The sequence below is a fragment of the Tympanuchus pallidicinctus genome, unplaced genomic scaffold, assembly GCF_026119805.1.
Source record: "Tympanuchus pallidicinctus isolate F22 unplaced genomic scaffold, pur_lepc_1.0 scaffold20, whole genome shotgun sequence".
Taxonomy (NCBI): Eukaryota; Metazoa; Chordata; class Aves; order Galliformes; family Phasianidae; genus Tympanuchus; species Tympanuchus pallidicinctus.
Genome location: NW_026294722.1, coordinates 2,877,226 through 2,895,278, shown reverse-complemented (window position 1 = coordinate 2,895,278; position 18,053 = coordinate 2,877,226). Strand labels below are relative to the sequence as shown.

At 46.1% G+C, this 18,053-nt stretch overlaps 1 protein-coding gene across 1 annotated transcript in view; it reads right to left on the bottom strand.

Annotated features, from left to right (window-relative positions):
* GNAS (GNAS complex locus) overlaps window positions 1-17,413 on the bottom strand; it is a 132,421-nt gene extending 115,008 nt beyond the window's left edge. Inside the window, exon 1 of the mRNA XM_052684318.1 lies at window positions 17,105-17,413. Within this exon, the coding sequence (XP_052540278.1) occupies window positions 17,105-17,351 (247 nt within the window). The 5' untranslated portion in view covers window positions 17,352-17,413. The remainder of the gene's footprint in view (window positions 1-17,104) is intronic.
* Between the last annotated feature and the right edge of the window lie 640 nt (window positions 17,414-18,053).

Sequence of the window (18,053 nt, the reverse complement as noted above, 5' to 3'; positions counted from 1 at the left end):
GCCAGAGGCAGAAGTACATGGGTTCTACTTGCTGTGATTATCTACCAAGGAGATTCTAAAGTTGTGGCATTTTTGCTCTGTTATTAACATAAAAATCCCCATTAGCACCTGGGGAGGATTCACAGACTGCACATGTAGCATAAACAGCTCTGTGATTACAGGTAACACCACGAGGGCCGGGCGCAGCGCCCACTTCAGCAGAAGCAGCACCTTCCATCAGGGAACTCAGGTGCCACATAATGCTGTTTCCCACCCACTACCAACAAGCTCCAACACCTGCAGATTTCCTCTCTGGAGCACAAGGTTCTTGCTTTTAGTCTCCTGTTGCAAAACCAGCCCCAGTTCCACAGCAGGGTGACAGGTTACACATCAGGGAGAGCTGTAACAGAAAATACAGCGAGCTACAGTGCCATGGAACAGCATTTCAGTGCCATCTACCACAAAGGTGGAAATCCCTGACACTAAAAAACAGAGTTCTCCCAGAGTTACGGAACTTTATAGGCAAATATACCTTCCGGTCATAAGTTTCTCAGGTATTGAAACACTTCTCAATACTTCAAGGAGCTACAAAATGCAGTTCGTTTGGAATGACAGCAAAAGTTCAGTGCCACTATGCCATGAAATGCAGCTCTGAGGAAAAACAATTATGATGGGACCCTGAGAACAATTGACAGTAACAGCTGGCAACATCACAACTTCTACTTATTCTTTACGGCCCTGTTGTTTTTCTATTCTTCTTGATTTTGGTTGCTCAACAAGCAGAGATGTCTTATTTTTAGGGGGAGAGGTGCGAGGGGCAGGGCAGGAATGGCATAGCAGAGCAGGTATAAACAGAACAAAGAAACACACTGGCAGTCCCTGTGACAGCATGTGATGCTTGTTGGTGTATATCTCTTCTGCAGAGCTGGCTTCAACACAGGTCTCAGCCATTTCCGGAGCACCTGGCTCAGAGTTAGAGAGAGCTGAGGTGCAGAGATCTCCTCAATGTCTGTCCAGTATCCGATTTCAACTCAGCAAAAGGAATGAGGAGAAAAGGGAACACATGCATCCTCTGTGAAAATACACTCCAGTTCTTAAAGCACCTATCCACGCTGGAAGACGTTCCTGGAGACCACTCCTGCTCTGGAATACCTCTTTACATTTGCTGTGGCACACCCTCACGTCTCCAGCTAAGATAAGACTTGCTATTTCACCTTCAGAAAAAGATGAACATCTAGCATCTCCTGCTGTGATCATGTAGAACTATACGGCAGGATGAAGGACTCTGTTACTTCAGCAGTATATTTAACTGCATGCCTGAATCCAAATGGTGGGAGACATCCAGAGAGAGCAACCCCAGAGCTGTGCAGGACTTGCAGATGAACAGGTAGGCTGGCATCCACAACACCAACAGGGTGTGATGGCAGTGAAAGGCTTCCTCTGCATGAGGTCATATTTATTCTGGGATAACACTGTTCCATAAAGAATTATGTTGTTCCTCAAACAGTTTACAATGTAGTAAGATAAAACTGAAGTTGAATACATAAATAAAATTATACTATGCTGAAAAATATGTTATACTAGGGAAAAAGAAAAAAATATAACAGTTTTCCCATGAACACAATATTTAGCATCTTTAACGTCTGCATTCAGAAACACTACATGAAGTACTTCATATACTACCTCTGTATCATAAGGAGACTGCTGAGTGTCTCATCCAGAGCTCTACCCATAATAATTAGGAGCATCTTCCTCCAGCCTGTAGCAACCAGCACCAAGCAGCCAGCCATAACAGGACTGGACCACAGAACCCAATTCTTCCCAGCACTGCTCCAGAGTGGTAAAGCCTCCAGGGAAACAAGAGCAGTCATTTTCCTTTGTGCAAATCAAGGCCAGCACAAGGTCACCTAACAACAGAGTGGTGCACAACTATACACACGTTGCTGGGAGCAGCATTTGGACCAAGAAGCTTTAAAACCTTGTTTTTTTTCTTTAAAAAAAAAAAAAAGAGAGAAACAAAACCAAGTGATCCTGGGCCACTGGATCCCCACAGAACCACTGACATTTAGATTTGTTTATTTTAAAGATGTGTCACTATTTTTCTCATATCAAATGATTGATTTCTAAATTCTCTTCCTTCTGACCTCTCACTTTCTTCCTGTTTGATTCTAGACTCAAACGTTTAAAGAGTGGATATGGCCCAAATGTTGCAATTCTTCATTCCACAGATTGCTATCACTATCACAATTGCTATTCTCTCTGGATCTGTAGAAACCCACACAAAAGGATGCCATGAAATGCACATTTGAATAGTACATGCAAGGAATATAAAATAGAGACTTTGAAGTGTCTTTACAAAAATACCCCTTAGGAATTAAGAGGAAAGGGCTTTTTTTTTTTTTTTTTAATACAACGGGAGGATTATAAAGGATGCCTTCTCTCAGCAATGCCTCAAATGTTCATTTTGCAGATCTAGGTAATTATTAGGAGCTATGATTGCATTACCCCTGTGGAATCATTCTCAGTCTAAATTCACTTCTCCAGACAACCCAGTATCATTCAGCAATCCTGCCTTTGCTTCTGAACAAGGCTGACTTGACCTGCTTTGATCAGATGTGCTGGGAGACAAGAGGTAGAAGCTCAACCGAAAGGGATTCTGGAGAACAACGGAAATCATACAGCCAGTGCTGTCAGCCAGCTGAAGCAGACACTGCAATTTTGGATACAACTGCAGCTTTACTGCTGAGAAGCTGCAGAGCGAGCTTGTCACCAGAGCTCCCTGCTGCAGCCACATCCAGGAGAATGGGAACTCAGCTCACAAAGATGCAGAATGGTAATAAAAGCTCCAGGCTCCTCACTCAATCACAGTAACACCAGTTTGTTGTGATGGTCCAACACCCCTAGCAGAACACAGCTGCTTTGTACTGCCACGAGTTATATTCAGTCTTACACTGCTACAAATAGTGTATTAGTTGGAAGTCCTCTAACAGCTGTGGTTATGCCAGTACCTAGTGAGTGAACACATCCAAACCCAGCAAAATCCTTTGCTAAGGCAACGAGTCGGACCAGAGAGGACTCCTCTCCATCACACACACAACCTAACCTAAGATGCAGCCACGGGAGCTGAAGATTTAATTGAGCTGTGCACTTGGCTCTGCTGACACTGAGCACCCTGAACTACAAACTGGAATCCTATGGGACCTGGCTCACCAAGAACCTGTCTGAAGGAAGCTCCTGCACCCAGGACTGCTTCTACCATCACTTCCACCAAACTGGTCCTGACAAAAGCTTCTTCACCACACAGCAATTTAAGAAGAAACCCCAAACCAGCACACGTTGGTTTCATGCTGCTATTTACTTAAAATAATCTCACAGTTTCTGGCAAGCACTGAACTCTACACCACAGTAATGCATATGCTCTTACAGGGCTAAACATGTCAAAGCATCAAGCACCAGCTAACGAACCCGCAGTGGTGTCCTGTGAGAGAGAACATCAGACCTTTAAATTGTACCAGCACTTGAGGGCGCTCCTGCAATAAATTTAACCCACCCTAAAATCCACCACCTTGTTCTATTATTAATCAGAGCCTTCTGTTAAAATATCAGTGACCCATATGCTGACATTTGCTTACACTTTTGCTGTTACACAGTGACCCTGCTATTCTGGTAAACAGCAAGCAAAAGTTAGTCCCAACATTAAGCATTCAAGGTTGGCACATAGTTATCCTTCCAAATAATCACACAAAGTGATAAAAAGGACTAAAGGGACAAGAAAACAGTTGAACTGTTTCAGAATTATTTTTTTCCTCCATGTAATGCATTTGCTCTGGATAGTGTAGAAAGTGTAGAAAGTAGGAGAATGCATCTGTTCAGGAAATGAAAGAAACTGGGAATGAAGATGCAAGCACCACTTTGCTTCAAGGGAAAGGCAGGAGTTGCTGCAGTCCTTTAAGGGCAGAGCAGCAGCACTGCCTTTTCACCGTTTTCCCTGGCCTTAATAGCATCCTCTGGTCATCATAGACACCCACATCCCACTGCATCCTTCCCATCTTCCTTCTTGCAGTGGCCAAGTCCTGTAGGATGCCAGCATGGAGCTTGGGCTGCTCACTGTCAGACCCAGGATCCAGCTCTACGATTTTACCCCCAGAACATCACAGACACCTCCATTCTCCATGGGTTGCAGTAATGTTTCAATTTCTCTGACTGCATGAAACTTGTTCCCTAGGGAGTTTTCTTCCCCTGCTCCCCTATGAAACAGGGATGAACAGGATAACCAGGCTCTTGACTTAAGTCACCGTCTGTCAGCCTGAAAAAAATCATTCTGTTCAAACTTCTGCCAATATTACGCTGCATTTGATAACATCCTTGTTTTTAATAACTTCTATGTTTTACTCTTCCTCAGTTTTGGCCAATAAACTCAGTACTTTTCACTACAGTATTTTAAAGTACCATATGGTTTTCTCAAGGAGGAAGGCAGAGAATACATTTCTCATTAATACTGATTGCTTAACAGAAAAAGAATGTAAGGAAACACTGAAGAATAAGAAGTTTCATAACCTCTTATTTTTCCTGTGCCTGCAGCACTGTACTTCCCCATCACTTTATTCAACAGTAGTCAGTGTCCTTCAGAATGTTTAAAAACATCCTTGTCAGCATTTTAGAAAGTATGCCAGTTAATAATTTTAAGAGAGCAGAAACATAACAAGGAAGGTGTACTTAACAACACAGCCTAAAGCATACAGACTAGCCTGCCAAAGCTTAGACAACTACACCATCTGTCCTACAAAAATGCACTCGTGTAAGTGCTGCTTGTATGTCAAAAATCATCTGCAATTATAAAAAGGCACAGGCAAAGTTGAAAGGGAAGCAATCAAAGAAAACTGCCCTATAAATCCACATTTGTCAACAAAAGATAGGCAAACAAAAGTAGGGTATAAAGTAACTGAGAACAGTACTTATGTCTGCAAGGAATCCTTCTGTAATGTTCTGTGATTAGTTCAGATTAAGAAATAAGGTTTTTTAAAGGAATAACTAGCAGTACATACCCAATTTTAACAGTTTCTCTAGCTGTGACATTTTTGAGCTGGTGCACGCCACCCTGAATGAGGTTATTCATCAAAACTTAGTGTGTGAATCACAGGTTGGGCAATAGCTGCCCATCCTAGAAAGCAGACACGGGATGCTGCAAGGCACCGCTCAAAGCTGCTTCAGGGCTTTTCGCTTCATGAAACTGTAAAGAAAAACAAACAACCTGGAACAATCCTTTTGGTGTTGGTATACAAAACAATCAGGAGAACTGCCTGAATGCACTTCAGTTCAGAACAGATGTGCCAGGGCAGACAGAGATCATGAGTCAGGAGAACATGGGTTTAAACTGCAAACTTAATCTTACAAGCAGCAGGTGGATCCCACAGTTTCCAAAGACTTTGAAGCAACATGGGTTCAAGTTGAATAGCTAGCTGTTGCCTGTGCCAATGGTATTATTGGAATAATCACTCAGCACTTAATTTATTCCAGAGGAATTCTGAGGTCCAACTACCTAGTAACTGACATTCTGAAAACGACACAGGAGTTTTCCAGAAGTCAAAGCCACAATTTCATCATCATAAAAATTATCAAATAGGAATTCAATTTAGGTCGCTTACATTAGGTGTTCAGAAATAAATTTTAAATACAAATTCATAAATGTATTTATAAATAACAACAGAAGATACCAAGGTGGATATACGTAATGAAGCAGACAGTTTCCACAGCTGGCTTAGGCTGTGCAGTGAGTGCTGTCAGGTGTGGCAGACACAGCAACCAGGAAAACTCCAAGGAAACAAGACAGGTACCAGTGAATTCAGCAGTCTCAATGATTAAAAAACAGCCAAGCGAGATGCAGGAGATCTGAAGTTTAGTCTCTACCAAGTGAGAACATGGAAAAGAAGATCCCAAGTATTCGAGCACCATGCTGAGCCTGTTAAGTAATCCAGATTTCAGCTGAATTAAACACACAGTTGTGACTACTGCAGACATCTGTTTACAAGTGGTGTCTAGATCATTAGCAGCTAATTCTACCTCTCTGTGACATTCCCTGCCATATGCTGGGTGATAATCTCAGCAACCAACTGGGGTTTTCATTTCAAATCCTAACAAATCTGCTCTGGAGGGCTTTGTGGTTGTCCTTGCATCATTTATTGGGCAATACCTCTCAGTTATTCTTCTCTACTCTTTTTGTACCTCCTCTCTACTGTTTCACATCACCTGTGACTTACTTGCCAAGTGACAATTTCTTCACGCTGTCCTAGGAAAAATTCCCTTCCTTGACAAAGGTAAATGCAAAGTTTACCTCCTGGATAAACACACATTCAGGCTTGAATGCATTCTGCTGCACATCCCTTTCACCATGAGACTGGAAATCCCAGTGATACTAGCAGAGCAACAGCAGTTAAACCAAAACATTATGTTCGCCTTTTTTAATGCAACTTCATTATCAATGAAAATCAGAGGGTTTTCGCACTTTGCTTGGTGAAACACATGTCTACAAGAAAAGATGTGGTGGCACTTCTGCAGCCATAACATATGTATATGAACAAACAAAATTTCATGCCTGCTATTAACCAACAACCGTGCTGGAGGTGACTTCAGAAATGACAAAAAACAAGATACAAATTGCTTCAGAACCTGGAGCAGTTCCTTCCTCCAGGACACAAGCAAAGGCACCACAAATCAATCACGCTGCCTCAGCCTGGTAGCCTTCCTCCCTTACACAGGGGAAGCTGCAGCCTCTTTTTCTGTCTGCACAGAGCTTCTTGACAGCATGCCTGGCAGCAGCTTCATAGAATCATAGAATCACCAAGGTTGGAAAAGACCTAAAAGATCACCCAGTCCAACCGTTCACCTATTCCCAATAGCTCCTACTAAACCATGTCCCTCAACACAACATCCAGCCTTTCCTTGAACGTCCCAGGACACCTCCTGACCTGCTGTCCCAATAGCTGCTAGTGTTCCCACCCTGTACTTCTACTTCTCTCAATGAAAGACAGCAGCAGACTTGAAGGAACACTGGCAGACCAAATCAGGGTGGGGAGAGCCATGAGGATTTAGTGGTCCTGTCTCCTGCCAGCCCTCCTGGCAGCAAGCTATCCGACAAGATGTTCTTGCAGTCCCACAGCTTTCACCAAGGCTATGGAGTGGTTCTGCTGCTGGCAAGGAGCAACATGTGGATGGGATATTTTTATCTCCTCTTTGTTCTCATCCCTGTCAATCCCAAACAAGTTTCAGCTAGCTAAGTGGGAAGGATGGTTCACAATGAGATAAGGATTCCCCAGCTCAACCTGCATGTCACCGCAGGATGAAGAGGGTACGTGCCACTGTGGCGGCACAGCTGCATCGCTCCTGGTTTCCCAGCTTCCAGTAACCTTCCAGACTGAAATAGCAGACCTACTGCTTGATTTTTAGCAGCTGAAGAACAGAAGTAAACCACGTAAGTATTATGTAAAAGGATCTTTTTCTAAGTATATGTTTATTGTGCACAGAAGAAGTGGATTTAATTACAAACAACTGGAAGTTTTTAACAGTCTAGATTGCCCCTACTCCCCTTCTAAAAACTAAGGTTTGGCAGTAGCTTTTGGGTTTCATCGCAAGTCTTCTAAGTATTTCCTTGGAAAGACTTTACACTTGGTCCCAGGCAAGAAGTCAAAATCAACATTTAAAAAGCATGCCCAGCATAATTTCCAGGATTCAGCAGCATTAAGGTATACTTATGGAGGCTGGGAGGAGAACTGCTTTTTGTGCTCTTTGACTTAGTGCATAAAGCTGGTCTTCAGACAAGGAAGTTTATATTCCAAATAATATTTTTAACTACATGTGGTCAAGTGCATAACTTATCAAGACTTTCCTCACCCCCTCCCAAAATAAGCCTGAATTGTAAATGTCTTTGCAGTGTTCAGGTTTTACTTAAGCCTCAACTGGAAGCAACAGATTCTCAAGCCTTCTAATAGAGAATTGTTTGACAGTAAAGGAAGTTTCACATACCACGGGGTCTTAACTCCTCCACACAGTAAAACCACAGTTTGGGACAGATAGTGGTACTCAAGCTGACCTAGGTGGCTCTCTGAGGAGGATTAAGAATGGTTTTGTGATTGATCTGTCAGTGTGTTGGCTGGGGAACAGTGACACACAGGTGAGAGCCCTTGCTCCAATACCAAAACCACTGGGACTGCTTCGGGTTTGCAACACAAACTCTTGGTTTGATCCAAAGCCCAGGAACAGAATTTCAATTTGATCATCACACAGGCCTTTGCAAATTGCTTTCAGCTTTTCAGTAGCAGTAAGCTTTTGGATTCAACAATTTACACATGTAAGAAATTATCATAGATATCAAGGGATATGCAAAACTAGAAAGCTTTCTTTATGAATATTTGAAGTATTTAAAAACAAATATATATTCTTCTGAAATTATCTGGGAATCAAGACCAACATCACTCACCGCCTTTGCAGGTGGGGCAGCATGAAATGCTACAGACAAGTGAAAAGCCTTCCCAGAAGCTGAAAGAAATGAGAGAACCGAGAACACTGGTGGCATTGAGGAGTCAGGTTTAGAGCACAAAGTATTTCTGAGCTTTCGTCTAAAAGGTAGTTGTTTTACATTTCTAATCACCAGAGAAAAACTGGGACTATCAAATCATGATTTTCCTGTGTGGGAAGAAGGCAGGGAAAACATCATGGGACTATATTATGCAGTATTTTTCTTCCATGCAGAGAGTTTTATCTGGTATTTACAGAAAAACAGTCTAGGTGCAGACTGTCAGCTCCCAAAAGCATGCCCTTCTTCCTCAGTGTCTGTTTCCTCCCCCTGTAAAGCCAAACCTCCACAAATTCCCCAATGTTCCAGAACATCCCCCTCGCCCCCAACTGATCAGCAACACTGAGATTTCAGCATAAAAGCCACCAGGAAAAATGCAAAACCAACCAAACACAGCCAATGACTGACAAATAGTGCTGAGGGTGGGCAGGAAAGGCAGTGGAAGGGGCCACGGTGCCAGGCCAAGGCACAGCAAAAGGTCCATGAGGGGGTTGGCCATGCCCTGCAGCAGGGCCCACCATGACCACTCAGCCTGCGACAGTCGCAGCACATCACAGCCTGTGTCAGCACAGAGATGTACCAGCAATGCTGGTGGCTGAAACTAGCTCTGTCAAGAAACCTGCAGAGCTGATAGAATCCAAGGGAAGAAACAGCAGGCCTGCAGGGCTCTCAGCGCCCCAGTCAAAGTACCATAAGCAAAGAGTCAGAAAGAACTAATGTAAAGTGGTTGCCTCACTTTGATGCCTGAAACAGGTCTCCAGTAGTGCAAGGCATTACTATAAGTTCAAAATAGCAAGTTTGTACCAGAGACAGAAACCACACTCCCCATACGCAACCCAACAGAGCAGATGCCTTACACCCATCAGCCTGAACCTCATGCTGCAAACAGAGCCCAGAGGCTGCACAGCCTCACAGCTCCTCTTGTCACCCAGCACTGGATGGAGGAGGTGAAAATGGAGCCCCTTCAGGCTCAGCAGGGAATAAAATGACAGCTCAGTCCCCAGGGAATTCTGCTGGTTTTAGCTTGACAGAAAAACACGATACTTACAGTAAAAATGTAGCTCTGAAGTTATTTTTGTTCATGCTGATGAGAAAACAGAGCTGGGTTCTCCACAAGCATATGCCAACTGCTGTGGAACAAAAAGCTTTACAAAATTCCTGTAAACTGCAGGGCCAAGCATAGTAGAACTCCCTTCACTTGCCTTGGGTTGCTGCACGTGCTGGCCCACAGCAAATGCTCAGTGGCTCACATGTTAGAATCTCTGTCATCGATTGCCACCTGCCACTCAGTAGCCAGTAACATGCTTGGTTGAGATACAACTCAATTTCAGTAATCAAAGGAGTGTCCCCAAAGTACGCCTTCGGGAAAGGCGTTGAAAAAACTGAAAAACTAAATTGAAAGCAACTTAGTTTGGCATAGTGCTCCTATAACTCACAATAGGCACAGATGGGAGAACTGCCCCCCAAGGTGGGGAAGGGTAGGAATGCAGCCTCATGTAGGGCTTGGTTCACACCTGAAGCTACTTGATCATTTGCAAAAATCCACATAAAAATACTTTTCCCCACTCACGTTACATTTACTTCTACCCTACAAATAAATCACCTTCAGCACACCGGGGAAGCTGCAGTGGCTGTGGCCACAAGAAGCTCTTGCAGTTCTCTCCCAATGGGACTGCAGTAAGTGCCATCCCCACACAGCACGTCCACATGTGGGATGGCAAGGGGCTGGGCCCTCTCTCCATTTGTTTTTCCACTGAACCCGATAGACTTCCTGGAGGTCAAAGTCACAAAGCTGAGGCAACACTGCAACGTGCAAACAAGCCTGCGAACCTGTGCACATGCAGGAGTGTGTGGATTCAGCTCTTTAATATATATTAATATATGCTGGACACCGGGACAACCCTGGGCCATGCTTAGCATCAAGGCGGGCAAATCAGGAGATGGGAGGCACTGGTTTATTTGGTGCTTTGCTAACATCTATGAAAATCCTTCCTTGCAAGAATGGTTAGCTGTGCTTAGGATTTAGAAAAATAACAATCCTTCAGTAGGAGGAAAATTACTCAAATTCTTCCTCCAGCTTGCAAACAGACATTAATTGGGTTTTCCCAGGGATTTCAGCACTTCCCCCACTTCCAACACACTACGAAGGAGACAGGAGAAGTAGCTAATCAGAGCAGGACTAGATTGTAGAACTGCATCTTTCTCCTTATTGGGAATCAATACAACCTCCTCAGCACACCTCTCGTTTCACTTGGAAAGCAACTAGTAGCAACTTTGTGATGCCTGTTTAACCACCCTTCCCACCCACACTCCTCAATACAGAGAATACTCAAAGGTTTTTTTTTTTTGTGACATACAAATCTTAGAAGTGCTGCTCATACACAGATTTGGTGAATCTTCTTTGCAGAGGGAACGTATGAGTGGAAATGAAGAAAACTTCAGCTGTATTTATAAAGCTTACAGTGTCCTGTTTGACCAGGGAGTTCACATTCTCTTCTTGAGAAATATCCCTCAGGTCCAAATATCTAGAATATTATGGATTAACACAGCTGGCAGCTGGGTATTCTTATAACAAGTATCTGGATTTGTTTTTACTTTAGGGAATTGGCAAGTTTTTTCCTTGCCTTTTTAAATTTATACTACTTTGAAGGATATTCAGTGAAATCATGCATATTTGTGAATAAGTACACTCCCAGATTTAAAGGTGACAAGGCAGAAATACAGGCAGTTAGAGGTAACTGTGCTCTTCGTGGCTTCTTTTCATGAATGTGAACACACCTTATCAAGATGTGCAGGTATCAACAGCACAGAAGGGACAAAAACTGTTCACATTTCTGTTGAAAAACAGAAAGGAAGTCACCTGAGAAACTTGTTCTCCAACCTGCAGCAATAACATGCATGACCATGAGGGTGTAGTGTCTATCTGGAGTCAAGGTGGGATGACATTGTGAGTCTCTCATTTCTCCTTCCCAAGGAAGCTATAAGAACAAGAAATTATTGTTCTAACAGATGAATATGGGCAGACATCAAAGCCCAGAGCCGTCACAGCTGGACCTACAGCTACATTCCTCCAGCATTGGAACATTTTCACCCATCTCAAGGGACGAAACCAAATGATTTCTACCAGTTATTTTACCTCCAGGTACATGCCAGTCCTGCCTGGCCCACCAAAGATGCCCCTTCAACACAAGCACAGCTCCGACACATGTAAAGTAAATGCTGGAAAACTGAGGAGAGTCTGAGCTGCATTTCTATAGGCAGCTCCAGAAACTTCACAAGCACGTCACACATCAGACAAAAGGACTTTGCTTCTACTTTATTGCAGCAGTATAAATTTGAACAATAAATAACATGAAGGCACTCGGTACTCTCTCTCTTCTTTTCCTGTTCCTTTTTTCAATTTATTTTCAAAGTACATTTTCTTTTAAGAGACATCAGCTTGGGTTCTGTCCTCCTCTCATCTCCTTAGTGCTGGTGCTCCCCATGAGCTACTCCCAACCATAGCACTCCAGCCTACAGAAACCCTAGCACAGAGAACAGCTCAATTTAAGATGCTTCAGTGCAGACAGAGGTAACAGCTGCACAGGAGCAACCAAGAAATTTTTGTCTTCTCTGGAAAGAATGCAAGTGAAAAAGTTCTTCCCATTTCTGAAGAAAAGCTTCATGGGAGTCACCTGCCCTAACAACACACTTTGGGCTCCTGCCAGCATGCATGCTGAGTAAGCCTTAATTTCTTACAGGCAAGAAACGTGGTGGTTTCACTCAGGTACAGCCAGCTACCAGGAGATCCAGCAGCCATCCTTCCTCTACAGGAGGAGAATAAACACTGCTGCTTTCCTTCAGAATAAACAGACAGAACAAAAAACCAGAATCAACAACCAAAACCAGCACATGCTGGGGGTACAGTCTCAGTTTAAAAAAAAAAAAAAAAAAAAAAGTCTGATAAAACCCTGAAATTAGATCCCTGACTATACATGAATATGGCCTTTCCTCAGTCACTTATTATGATCTCTACCCCATCAGGCACGTAGTGAGTAAAAACACAGGTTACCACTAACACAGACAATGCCTATATGAAGGAGAAGAGATGTATGTCTATAACCACACTGTGCATGGCTGCTACTGTCACTAGGAATCAGGGAATTCCCCAGACCTCTCAGCCCCTTCCCCACAGCGATCCATGCTTACATGAACAACCCCATTAGCATTAGATGCAACTGTAAAAGCAATTATTTGGCAGTTCTGGCTGGGACCAACCTAGCAACAATAGCATGCCACCCACAGCAGTCCTCCATCATGACACTTCTATAGCAGTGCAGATGCAGGTTTCTTGACACCTCCCATTGCAGACCCCGTTTGAAGCTCTAACTTTGCCAGATTTCAAATATGCCAGCTGAAGCTCTCCATGCCATGCGTCTGCCTGACATTAATGATTTTGTTTTGTTTATGTGGAGATGCTACAAAGAAAAAGTCAGGGTCAGCAGCATTCAAAGAGGAAAAAAAAGTCAAAGAATGATGAACTGCTTGTCTGACTCCTTAGTATGAAATTCTAAATAGTGAACAGCAGAACTACTGTAACAAGCGACCCAAAGCACAGAGGTGCTACTGCTGAAGACACCACTTTGTTCTAGAGAACATTCACCAAACTGCAGCACAGCTCCTGGAGCTAGCACTGCTTGCATATTGGTTAAAGCCTTGTTTAAGCTTGCAAAGCTTTCCAGGTATTTTCTTTCAGGGAAATATGCTCCACATCCAGAGGATCCTTGCTTAAGGGACAACACTCTGTGCCATAGAGTGCATTCTGTATACAACAGTGGGAACAGAGTAGGACTTGTCTTCATCATGAAGATACCTATAATTAGCGTACCACCTCCTGGTGTCTGCAGCAGGATCATCATGCCTGCAACGGAAAGTACCCAACAGATGGAAACCACAGATTCCCACATCTAAGTGTTTGTAGTATCTGGTAATTACTGGGAGCCCTGTTGGAAAAAAATTACACCTACTTCACCACTAATGACAGCCCATTAAGTCCTGCCACCTTCTGAGCCTGTGTGTGTGCAGGATGCTGAGTCGTGCAGCAGGGCAGCCTGTTATGAGGCACTTGTATCTCACATCCCACAGGATTGAACCCAGATTTTTTCTTTTTTCTCCCTATTCCTTCTTTTCCTGAAGAGAAATGCCAACTGGTATAAGAGGTTTCAATAATCCTGTTCTCAAGAATTTGAAAATACCAAAATACAGATTCCCCTTATAGTTTTAGTCTATTTTTTTTCTTCCATGCCTTTTCCACATCTTCCAATAAGGATCATATATTTATTTTACCAGGGCTTACCCTCCCTTTAGCTCATAAAACATGGTGCACAAGAAACAAGGGGACATGTAATTGAATGATGACACTACTGTCTACAGTGACAAGCTCACATGAGATGGAATCTCATCAAGCACCTAAGCCCACGTTTATTTTTTTTATAAAAGAATACCTTCTTCAGTCTTGCCTGCCTGGCCCCTGCAGGAGGCAGAGCAGTGCTAGGATGTTGACAGCGAGGTAGGAAATCATGACATGAAGGATGATTATGCGTGACACCATTAAACATACCCTGCAGAACCAGACCAGCTTTGCTCTGGTGCTGAGCTTCTGGAGCAGAACAAGTAACATGTGCTGCAATTGCTGGCACCAACCCACACCTGGCACCTCCTGGATTGCTGTTAAAGCATCCAAAACTTGACCAATTGAGCCTCCACAGCCATGAGATACATGCCCTTAACATATGAAATACTGCAAAAGAACCTGAATACTATCAAGAAAAATTAGCATTAGACAAAGATGGGACATACAAACTTTATGGTAGCTTCAGACAGCTTTCACCTTGGCCTTTCCACAGTGGCATTTCCCTCTCCAGCATCCATAAAAGGATGATGCCCCCTCATCTCACAGTAGCACCATGCAGACACAGTCACTGACATGGAACATTCAGTCCCTGCAGTGACAAGGGCTGCAGAAAAGCCCACGAGTTCAACAGTTCGTTATTCAGTCTGGGGTACGGATGGTGCGCTGTAAATAGGGCACGGGGTGACACACTGCATGAGGAGGATAAGAATATTGAATAGCTGCTCATTCACTGCACAACATCCATCTTGTGCACTGAATGAAGTACAAGCCTGTGGGGGAAAAAAAAAAAAACACAATGTAAACCATACAAGACGATCTTTAATTATATGGTATCCAGTGGCTTACCAAGCAGCATACACACAGAAAGGGGGACTATGGTTCCTACTCACACTGATACTTTCTAGCTTTAAGTAATTTTTTTTTTCTTCCTGTGCAATATAGTCCTCCTACAAAAACTTCAGATTTGCTCTGCCTGCGTTTGTATTTTCATCAAAGTATGAAAGTATTAGAAACACTTTTATGTAAGATTCAGAACAGCACTTACTCACTATACCGTAGCTCGATATATTGCAGTTAAGTACCCTGGATGACAAGTGCATCTATCTATGATGGCATACAAAGATAGCCAAGTTCCCTTCTCCATTGCAGAAATAAACTCAAAGTACTTCTCACATGGGTGAGTTCAGCCTGAGAGGACCTGGAAAGTGGTATACACAGACTGCAAGCATGCCTAAAGACCAGACAGGTTGTCCTTACAGTTAACTAGGCTACAGAACTGAAGGACGTGCAGGAGCACATCAGAGCTTGGAGCACAAGCAGGAAGCCATGAGTACCTTTTGAAGCTTTTGCTATTAAATCAAGAGGGGAAAAATCCCCAATCCACATTTCTCCAGCTTTTTTACCCACCGTGACCTCCTTTCGTTGGAAGAAGGCTCAGCTACTGCTTTAGCTCTGAGCTGGATGCTCCTGCTTCCTCGGCCAGCTGCAGGGCAACATTATGCCTTGCACAACCTGCAGATGTAACCCATATGCACCTGGGCTACACCTCGGTACACAGACATCAGCTACTGCAGCAGTACCTGCAGATGCGCATGAAGTCCAACCGAATGCACTCCAAACTTCTTGCTTCAGCTTAGAAAGAGAAAACCAAGTAGCTGTAAGAGTGGGGTACAGGGAGACTGAGCAAGGGAAGGAAGCCAACGGGAAAACTGTCTGTCTGCGCAAGGAGCGGGGAAATGGGTCTCTTAGGCATCCCGAGATTTACAAGAGGGCCAAAAAGTGACTTCCTGCTATTCAAGTCCAGGCTGAAATATAATAAACCACTGCCAGCATAACACTGACTCATATCCATCAGATTTATAAATCAGTACTTTGACAAAGAATGCACTCTCTGTTGGCTTCAGCACAGATAACTCTGAACTACTCAGATTTGTTGTTTAACCCACTCCAAGTGGAATGCCACTTCTGCAAAATCCAATGCTGTGCACAGCCTGCCAGCACCAATACGAGAAAACAGCCAGCTGAAACGTTACCTGAGGAGAACACACAAGTCTTCTGGACAACGTTTAGGTCATAAGGACAAGCAGATCAATATCAACATTAGTTTATTGTTTTTTTTTTTTCTTCCCAATTTAATGTAGGAAAAAAAAATATATTCATAGCTTGTTTTCAAGCACTTCACTAGAAAACAGACTTACAGACAGAAACACATTAAGAAGCTACAGAGCACAACGCCAGCACAGCCCGCCCTGCTGGGTGAAGGTGTGATTTCCTCACCCACAGGCTTGCAGCAGGCAGACCTCACTGCCTTACACGAGCACTCCTTGCCCCCTCCCATCAGCTGGAAACGCGCCTTTTCAGACACTCCCCAGCACGGTTACAACCGTGTGAGACAAGGCAGTGTTTCCGGAATCAAAACTTTCAGCACGAAGACTGGCACAACCCCTGCCGCTGCGCACACGCAGCCCCACGCACGCTTCAGCAGCTGGGAAGCTCCGGAGGCACTCGCCAAACTTCCACACCACCTCTATTCCGAACGGCTCACAGCACTGCATCCCATCCGCGTTTGACAGCAGAGCTCCGAGCGACGCGTGCTGACAAAGGGGCACCGGACCCGCGGCCGCCACCGAAGGCCGGCACCCGCCCGGGGCCGCGCAGCGCAGCAGCTCGGGCTGCGGCCTCGGGGTCTCCTCGGGAAGCGGCCGCACCTCCCGCAGGGCGCGGCGGGCTGCGCGCAGGTGCTGCGGGGCGGCCGCGAGCCGAGCGAGCCTCACGGCCCGGCCCCGCTATTTCGGGAGGCAGCGGCGGCGAAGCTCGGAGACGAACGGGCGCCGAACACCTCACGCTTTCTCCGCGCAGAACGATCGCACCGGTGTAACGCGGCGCCCTTCCTCGCGGTGCCGACAACTAACGCGGGAGAAGGGACGCAGCGGCAGCCCCGCGGGATGCGCGACCCCCGCGCCCCGCCCGCCCCGCGCGGAGCCTCGAGGCGCTGAGGCGCCGCCGCCACGTGAGCGCGGCCCGGCCCTGCCCCGGCAGCCACCGCCCACCGCCCGGCCCGGGGGCCGAGGAGCAGCATCCAGCGCTGACTGCGACGCCGCGCCGGGCCGCCCCGCACCTGCCGGGAGCCGCCGACTCGCCGCCTCCTCCCGCTCCCCGCTCACCGAGCAGCAGCAGCCGGTGCGTCTGCTTGTACTCCCTCTTCTCCGCCTTCAGCGTCTTATCGATGCTCTTGCTCCGCTTCTTATCCGCCCGCTCCTTGGCCACCAGGTCCTGCCGCAGCCGGTGCCGCACCTGCGGGTCTCCGTACTGCTGCTGCTCCGCCGCCGGGTCCGCCTCGCCGCGGCTGCCGTAGGGCACCGAGGGGTGCGCAGCGGCCAGGCGGGAGCGCAGGCTGTAGCACAGCCCCATGGTGCCGGAGCCGCCCGCTGCCCGCCCTACCGCATGCTCCGCGCCGGGCAGGGCGAGGCGGCGGCGCCCGGCGGCCTCTTAAAGTGGCCCCGCACCCTCCGGCGGGCTGCGGAGCGCGGTCCCGCCCCTCCCTCGCTGGGTCCCCGCGCCGCGGCCGGCGGGAGGCGGCCACACGTGATGCGGACATGTTTACCGTATTCTCTGGAAAGCGGCCCCCGCCCGCCCCCTCCCCGCGCTGGCGGGGTGCTCCCACCCCGTCTCGCCCCACTGCCCGCAGCCCCGGCGCCCGCCGTCGTCAAGTTTCCCACCCCCCCGCGAGCCGCGGCCGCGAAGCCGACAGGCGATATTCCTGCTTTGGGCGTGTCGCGACATGCGAGAGCCCCGCGCTGCTCGCCCGAGGTGCGCTGCTATGAGGTCCCGACTCGCTGGAGATGGGGATGTGGCACCGCAATGTCCCCATTTCTCTGCCCCATGTTCTCTTTGCTCCCTGCCATACACGTCTTTGGGAACGGCTTCTTGTGTTTTCCACCATCAGTGGGGACATTAATGGTGACTCTTTGCTGTCCTGCTCTGCCCCTCTCCTGGCACCACATCTGTTTCTTTTTTCACAAGCAAACTTCAAATTTACCTCCCATGCTGCAACCGATGTACCTGACCAGAGCTGTAACTGTGGCTGTGGAACCGACCCCTTCCCTGGCAGCA